At 44.1% G+C, this 8,839-nt stretch overlaps 1 protein-coding gene across 1 annotated transcript; it reads left to right on the top strand.

The window, feature by feature from the left end:
- Positions 1-7,233, top strand: pgrmc2 (progesterone receptor membrane component 2). Its single transcript, XM_079752935.1, has 3 exons — positions 1-374; positions 3,466-3,621; positions 6,391-7,233. Exons 1-3 carry the CDS (start codon positions 11-13, stop codon positions 6,486-6,488), a joined length of 618 nt encoding a protein of 205 aa, XP_079609061.1. The 5' UTR covers positions 1-10; the 3' UTR covers positions 6,489-7,233.
- The last annotated feature ends 1,606 nt before the right edge of the window (positions 7,234-8,839 follow it).

The raw sequence follows: 8,839 nt of genomic DNA, 5'->3' as shown, positions 1-8,839 counted from the left end.
GTCGTGCAGTATGGCGGACGATGGAGGAGCCAGTCCAAACGGACCTGTGGACACTAGCGGACCAGTTGACACTAGCGGCGGGCTGGGGACAGCGGACGAGCAGGACGGCCTCGGACTGGGCGGGATGCTGCTCCACCTCACTGTTGTAGTGGTGCTAGCGGCGCTGGGCTACGCGCTCTACCGGCGGCTGGGCCGGCGGCTCGGCGCGGCGGCGGCCCGGGACGGCCAGGCCTCGGCGCTCCCCAAGATGAGGAGAAGAGACTTTTCCCTGGAGCAGCTGGCGGAGTACGACGGCCTGGCCAACCCCCGCATCCTCATGGCCGTCAACATGAAGGTGTTTGACGTCACAACGGGAAAAAAGTTTTATGGAAAAGGTAAAAACAGGCGACACGTCAAGCTAGCCAGCTAATGTTGTTGGTAACTTAGCCAACGTTAGCTGGTAGCCACAACAATGGATCTGGACGGCGATGTTAGCTTAGCTTGTGTGTGTGTGTGTGTGTGTGTGTGTGTGTGTGTGTGTGTGTGTGTGTGTGTGTGTGTGTGTGTGTGTGTGTGTGTGTGTGTGTGTGTGTGATGGGCGTTGGTGACTCCGTGTTGTGAACATGGCATAGCAGGTTTAACCACCGGTGTCAAACAAAGCCGACATTATGAATGCTGTAAGTAGATGAAATGAATAACACTCCGTAAATATTGTTAATATTATGATTAAGAATATTTAGCTAGTTGGCATGTTCAGAGAAACTCTGTATTTGCTAATAGTTATAAGCACCTTAAAAGTGTTGCAACACTCTTGATAGTCTATAAAGAGTTATTGCATAGTTTTACAACACTTATATTTAGCCATATAAATACTCAAACTCTCGTGTCTAAAAAAACGTGTCCACTATAATACAGGCTAAACTGACCTAACATAGACTGTACAGGTTAAACTGACCTAACATAGACTGTACTCAATACAGGTTAAACTGACCTATCATAGACTGTACTCAATACAGGTTAAACTGACCTATCATAGACTGTACTCAATAACGGTTAAACTGACTTAACATAGACTGTATTCAATACAGGTTAAACTGACCTAACATAGACTGTACAGGTTAAACTGACCTAACATAGACTGTACAGGTTAAACTTACCTAACATAGACTGTATTCAATACCGGTTAAACTGACTTAACATAGACTGTATTCAATACCGGTTAAACTGACTTAACATAGACCGTATTCAACAAGCCCTTGCAGGCCGCAAGGGCTTGTTGGAGCCCAGCAGAGAGCAACTGACTTAACATAGACTGTATATATAATACAGGTTAAACTGACTTAACATGGAATATAGGGTTAGTAATGGTGAGACTTATTGGTGGTAATGGTGAAACTTATTGGTGGTAATGGTGAAACTTGTTGGTGGTAATGGTGTGATTAAATGGCTGTAATGTTGAGACTTATTGGAGGTAATGGTGAGACTTATTGGTTGTAATGGTGAGACTTGTTGGTGGTAACGGTGAGACTTAATGGCTGGAATGGCGAGACATATTGGAGGTAATTGGGAGACTTGTTGTCTGTAATGGTGAGACTTGTTGGTTGTAATGGTGAGACTTATTGGTTTTAATGGTGAGTCTTATATTGTATATTTATTTCGATGTCTTGGGGCATGCACTTATTTTGATATGTATTGTGGCACAGATTTGAAGCAGGATTTGTAATAAATTACTCCCAAGGTACAGCCATCAACATTTCTCAAAGTCTGGTTTTAGATGGCTAATGTTTAGTTTGCTGGCCAACGTTTAGTTGCTGGCCTGGGTCTAGTTGCTGGCCTGGGTAGGTGGATTCCCCCTACGTTTGATAAATTTGATAATAACAAGGTCCTGAGTACCAAGCTGTAGAGGACATGTGATGCAGCGTAGCGCTACTGAGGCGCTCTGATGAATCTACAATAGCAGTTTGTCGTTTGAAAGAAACCAGGCTCTGTATTCCAGGCATGTGACGGGTGAACTTAAGACCTGATCCCTGGTATGAGTCTGTCTTAAGACCTGATCCCCGGTATGAGTCTGTCTTAAGACCTGATCCCCGGTATGAGTCTGTCTTAAGACCTGATTCCCGGTATGAGTCTAGCTTAAGACCTGATGACCGGTATGAGTCTAGCTTAAGACCTGATGACCGGTATGAGTCTAGCTTAAGACCTGATGACCGGTATGAGTCTAGCTTAAGACCTAATCATCGGTATGAGTCTAGCTTAAGACCTGATCACCGGTATGAGTCTATCTTAAGACCTGATCACCGGTATGAGTCTAGCTTAAGACCTGATCACCGATATGAGTCTAGCTTAAGACCTGATCACCGGTATGAGTCTAGCTTAATACCTGATGACCGGTATGAGTCTATCTTAAGACGGGCGGCAGCCCTCCTCTCTACAGAGCCATCGTTTGGTAGAGCTGCCACACTTTTTTTTTTCAAGACCTTTTATTTAAACTGTTAGACCAGTAGACGGAAGTAGGAAAAGTAAACAAACAGTATACAGATACAGTAGACAGTTACAGTAGAGACAGATACAGTAGAGACAGTAACAGTAGACAGTTAAAGCAGAAACAGTAGACAGTAACAGCAGAAACAGTAGACAGTTACAGTAGAGACAGATACAGTAGAAACAGTAACAGTAGACAGTTACAGCAGAAACAGTAGAAAGTTACAGCAGAAACCGTTTGCAGAGCAGTTGAAACAGTGGAAAGATACTCTAGCAACAGTAGACGAATACAGTAGAAACAGCATAGAGATACAATAGAAACGGTGGACAGATACTCTAGACAGTTACAGTAGAGACAGTTACAGTATACAGATACAGAAGAGTTACAGTAGAAACAGTGGACAGATACAGAAGAAACAGTATACTGTAGAAACAGTGGACAGATACAGTAGAAACGGTATAAAGATACAGTAAAAACAGTGGACAGGGTATTAGGCAGGGAAATAAAAGATTCTACATCTCACAGCGTTCAATTCCTCGGATTAAAAAAGCAAGCGGCTAAGGAAGAGCTTTTAAGTGACTTCAGGCTCCTCCTACTGCGACTTGGTATACTCACTAGTTAACCTACTGTTGGCTTTAAGAGATGCCACCAGGGATTGACGATATTCCCGCCACACTGCACATCCGCTCAGATGAGTTTCTGGTGGAGTAATGTAGTTGTAATACTACTAGCAACAGCAGCAGTAGTAATGTGGTTGTATTACTAGTATCAGTAGCAGTAGTAGTAATGTAGTTGTATTACTAGTAGCAGTAGCAACAGCAGCAGTAGTAATGTAGTTGTATTACTAGTAGCAGTAGCATCAGCAGCAGTAGTAATGTAGTTGTAGTACTAGTATCAGTAGCAGCAGTAGTAATGTAGTTGTAGTACTAGTATCAGTAGCAACAGCAGCAGTAGTAATGTAGTAGTAGTACTTGTAGTAGTATCGTCCTACGTTGTGTCCCCAGACGGTCCGTACGGGATCTTCGCGGGCCGGGACGCGTCGCGAGGCCTGGCCACCTTCTGCTTGGAGAAGGACACTCTGCTGGACCAGTACGACGACCTGTCGGACCTCAACGCCGTCCAGATGGAGAGCGTCCGCGAGTGGGAGATGCAGTTCATGGGTATGTTGAGAACGTTGTTCATACTATGTACATGATATAACATACTAACATGGGTACCACATGTTTATTCTATCACATAACATGCTGACATGGGTACCACATGTTTATTCTATCACATAAAATGCTAACATGTGTAGCACATGTTTATTCTATCATATAACATGCTAACATGTGTAGCACATGTTTATCTATCATATAACATGCTAACATTGTGTAGCACATGTTTATTCTATCATATAACATGCTAACATGTGTAGCACATGTTTATTCTATCATAACATGCTAACATGGGTACCACATGTTTATTCTATCATAACATGCTAACATGGGTACCCCATGTTTATTCTATCATATAACATGCTAACATGGGTACCACATGTTTATTCTATCATATAACATGCTAACATGTGTAGCACATGTTTATTCTAACATATAACATGTTAACATGTGTAGCACATGTTTATTCTATCATAACATGCTAACATTGCTACCACATGTTTATTCTATCATAACATGCTCACATGGCTACCACATGTTTATTCTATCATATAACATGCTAACATGGGTACCACATGTTTATTCTATCATATAACATTTATTCTTATTCTATCATATAACATGCTAACATGGCTACCACATGTTTATTCTATCATATAACATGCTAACATGTGTAGCACATGTTTATTCTATCATAACATGCTAATATGGGTACCACATGTTTATTCTATCATAACATGCTAACATGGGTACCACATGTTTATTCTATCATAACATGCTAACATGGGTACCACATGTTTATTCTATCATATAACATGCTAACATGGGTACCACTTTTATTCTATATGTCATATAACATATCGATTGGTAGTATTTGTCCTGGTTGTCATGGTTACAGTGGTTCTAATTAGTGGGGCTGGTCGGACCCCCGGCTCCTCCTAGCTAGTGGTGGGGGGTCCCTGAGCGAGGCGCGTCGGTCCCACACCCAACGTCGGTGTGGGAATGTTTGTCTGAACAGTTCTGAGGCTCTCTTGGTTCTGATGTTGTCTTGGATGTAATGGTTCTAGTGGTTCTAAAGGTCTCTTGGTTCTAGTGGTTCTAATGGTCTCCTGTTTCTAGAGGTTCTAATGGTCTCTTGGTTCTAGTGGTTCTAACGGTCTCTTGGTTCTAGTGGTTCTAATGGTCTCTTGGTTCTAATGGTCTCTTGGTTCTAGTGGTTCTAAAGGTCTCTTGGTTCTAGTGGTTGTAAGGGTTCTAATGATCTCTTGGTTCTAGTGGTTCTAATGGTCTCTTGGTTCTAGTGGTTCTAATGGTCTCTTGGTTCTAGTGGTTCTAAAGGTCTCTTGGTTCTAGTGGTTCTAAAGGTCTCTTGGTTCTAGTGGTTCTAATGGTCTCTTGGTACTAGTGGTTCTAATGGTCTCCTGTTTCTAGAGCTTCTAATGGTCTCTTGGTTCTAGTGGTTCTAAAGGTCTCTTGGTTCTAGTGGTTCTAATGGTCTCTTGGTTCTAGTGGTTCTAATGGTCTCTTGTTTCTAGAGGTTCTAAAGGTCTCTTGGTTCTAGTGGTTCTAATGGTCTCTTGGTTCTAGTGGTTCTAATGGTCTCCTGTTTCTAGAGGTTCTAAAGGTCTCTTGGTTCTAGTGGTTCTAATGGTCTCTTGGTTCTAGAGGTTCTAAAGGTCTCTTGGTTCTAGTGGTTCTAAAGGTCTCTTGGTTATAGTGGTTGTAAGGGTTCTAATGATCTCTTGGTTCTAGTGGTTCTAATGGTCTCTTGGTTCTAGTGGTTCTAATGGTCTCTTGGTTCTAGTAGTTCTAAAGGTCTCTTGGTTCTAGTGGTTCTAATGGTCTCCTGTTTTTAGAGGTTCTAATGGTCTCTTGGTTCTAGTGGTTCTAAAGGTGTCTTGGTTCTAGTGGTTCTAATGGTCTCTTGGTTCTAGTGGTTCTAATGGTCTCCTGTTTCTAGAGGTTCTAAAGGTCTCTTGGTTCTAGTGGTTCTAATGGTCTCTTGGTTCTAGTGGTTCTAATGGTCTCCTGTTTCTAGAGCTTCTAATGGTCTCTTGGTTCTAGTGGTTCTAAAGGTCTCTTGGTTCTAGTGGTTCTAATGGTCTCTTGGTTCTAGTGGTTCTAATGGTCTCCTGTTTCTAGAGGTTCTAAAGGTCTCTTGGTTCTAGTGGTTCTAACGGTCTCTTGGTTCTAGAGGTTCTAAAGGTCTCTTGGTTCTAGTGGTTCTAAAGGTCTCTTGGTTCTAGTGGTTGTAAGGGTTCTAATGATCTCTTGGTTCTAGTGGTTCTAATGGTCTCTTGGTTCTAGTGGTTCTAAAGTTCTCTTGGTTCTAGAGGTTCTAATGGTCTCCTGTTTCTAGAGCTTCGAATGGTCTCTTGGTTCTAGTGGTTCTAAAGGTCTCTTGGTTCTAGTGGTTCTAAAGGTCTCTTGGTTCTAGTGGTTGTAAGGGTTCTAATGATCTCTTGGTTCTAGTGGTTCTAATGGTCTCTTGGTTCTAGTGGTTCTAAAGGTCTCTTGGTTCTAGAGGTTCTAATGGTCTCCTGTTTCTAGAGCTTCTAATGGTCTCTTGGTTCTAGTGGTTCTAAAGGTCTCTTGGTTCTAGTGGTTCTAATGGTCTCTTGGTTCTAGTGGTTCTAAAGGTCTCTTGGTTCTAGTGGTTCTAAAGGTCTCTTGGTTCTAAAGGTCTCTTGGTTCTAGTGGTTCTAAAGGTCTCTTGGTTCTAGTGGTTGTAAGGGTTCTAATGATCTCTTGGTTCTCCTGGTTCTCTTCCAGAGAAGTACGACTACGTGGGTCGGTTGCTGAAGCCTGGGGATGAGCCGTCGGAGTATACTGACGAGGAGGATGTCAAAGACCACCTGAAACACGACTGACCCCCGACCCCGCCCTGACCCCGGCCTGGTCTCCTGTCAGCGCCTCCTCCTCCCTCCGCCTCCACCCCCTCCACCTTCTGGTTCCCCCCCCCCGCCCGTCTATCTGATGCTGGTAGACCCCCCCCCCCCCTGACGGAGGAGGAGGTGGAGAACTGAACTGCTTCAGCCTTCAAACGCTTCTCAATCAATCAATCAATCGAGCGACCGATGGACCAGCGGTCTGGGTTTGAGTAGGGGGGCTCCTCGGTGGGGGGGTGGATAGTGGGGGTGCCGCTGCTAGTCTGCTCCGTCACCATGTGATTGTATTTGTGGAGTAGGGTAGCAGAGGGAGGGGGGTACAGCCAGCTGCAGCTCTGTAGACGTCCCTGAAGCTCAAAGTATTAATTGTGCCTTATTTAGTTTGTTGTGTCCAGTCTGGTAGACCCCCCCCCCCCCCCCCCCCCCCCCCCCCTTCACACAGACTCCACTTCTTTGTAAATACAGTTTGACGTTCACAGTGTTACTGCCATACCCCCATCTCTATATCCTGCTCTGTCCGCCCCTGGTTCGTCTGCTTTTCTTTGTGCTGAGGTGCGTTTCCGCCGTTGGCCAGCGGGGGCGCAGGGGAGCTGTCCTGCAGACTGGAGAAGCGTTGTGTAAATATCTCTGGTCATGACGCATGTGCAACAGTGTGAGCTACGCCCACTCGTCAGCTATTTAAATGTTGGGTGTCTGTCAGGACTGGTTCTCTGGATAATAAATGATTTGGTTAATAAACTCCTGTGTGGTCATTATTAGGGACATTGTATGAGGATGATTATTATATATGGCATTAATGTTACCAATATCAGTTGTAGAGCAGTAGTTCATAGTATTACTATCATTGCTATAATTGTATATTAACCAGACCTTGTTCCCGGGAAACTTATCTCGCTACCGAACTCATCAACAGGATGCTGCAAATGTTGCTGGGAGAGAGGGCGGGACTTTCAGCTACATGAATGATAACAACTTTATTAATCCTCTGAGAAGAAATTTGTATGTTACAACAGGTTTGTTACAAATGGTTTAGGGAGAGAGGGTGGCACTTTTATTTATATGATTGATAACTTTATTAATCCCCCGGAGGAGAAATTGGTTTGTTACAAGAGGTTTGTTGGAAATGGTTTAGGGAGCGAGGACGGGACTTTTACATGGTTTAGAGGAAAGAGGGCGGGACTTTTAGTGCCATGGTTTAGAGGAGAAAGAGGGCGGCACTTTTCCGTTACATGGTTTAGGGAGAGAGGGAGGGACTTTCAGTTATATGGTTTAGAGGAGAGAGGGGGCCGGACTTCCAGTTACCTGGTATAGAGGAGAGAGGGCGAGACTTCAGTTATATGGTTTAGGGAGAGAGGGCGAGACTTCAGTTATATGGTTTAGGGAGAGAGGGCGAGACTTCAGTTATATGGTTTAGGGAGAGAGGGCGAGACTTCAGTTATATGGTTTAGGGAGAGAGGGCGAGACTTCAGTTATATGGTTTAGACTTAGAGGAGAGAGGGGGCGGGACTTTCAGTTCAATGGTTTAGACTAGAGGGGCGGGACTTTTCAGTAACGGGGTTTAGGGGAGGTTTTCCCAGAACCAGCCTACCAAACAAATGTTGAGCAAATCCTCACCCACTAACCCATCCCTGCTACAGAAGAACCTCGTCAGACCGAAGTCTTCAGCAGGCCGCAAGGGCTTGTTGGAGCCCAGCAGAGAGCAGTCTGGTGTTGACTACACACGTACGCACAGACCTTTTGGCCACTTTCGTCCCTGAGTTGACATTTTTCAACTCGGAGAAGCTAAGGCGGGCTCAGACACTAATATGCTTAATCTTTGCAGTTCTTGGGAGAAAAAGATCCAAGAGCTTTGGCTGGAACGACGGCTTATAGTGTGTTGCTTCCTGTTTCCTTGCTGGTGTCAGGGTTACACCTAACCCTGGAAAACATCGGGAGAAAACATTGGGAGGGAGGGAGCAGTGAGGAGGAGCCTTACTGTTCCCTGGTTCCTCTGCGCTGTCTTTATTCACTCACATCTGACCTACGGCATCTTTGGGGATCAATCTTTCAATTGTAGAAACATTTAAATTGGGGCTTGAGCATTTCTGGTCTTTAAACGGGCGATGTATGGTCACAGTGATATCTGTATAAAATATCAAAGCTGAAACTCCACTGATTCCAACTGTCCCAGCCATCTCTCTCTCTCTCTTTCACTCTGTCTCTTTGTCTGTCTTTCTTTCTGTCTCTCGCTCTTCTCTCTATAAATATATATATATGTAGTTGTTGTAGATAACTTAACGTAACCGTCGTATTTCATAACTGTGCAAGCGTTCTTTTGTTGTTAGCCGTTCCAG

The sequence above is a fragment of the Pollachius pollachius genome (assembly GCF_949987615.1).
Source record: "Pollachius pollachius genome assembly, chromosome: 15".
In the NCBI taxonomy this organism is placed as follows: Eukaryota; Metazoa; Chordata; class Actinopteri; order Gadiformes; family Gadidae; genus Pollachius; species Pollachius pollachius.
Note: the sequence above shows the minus strand (reverse complement) of the source record. Positions and strands in the feature narration are given on the sequence as shown.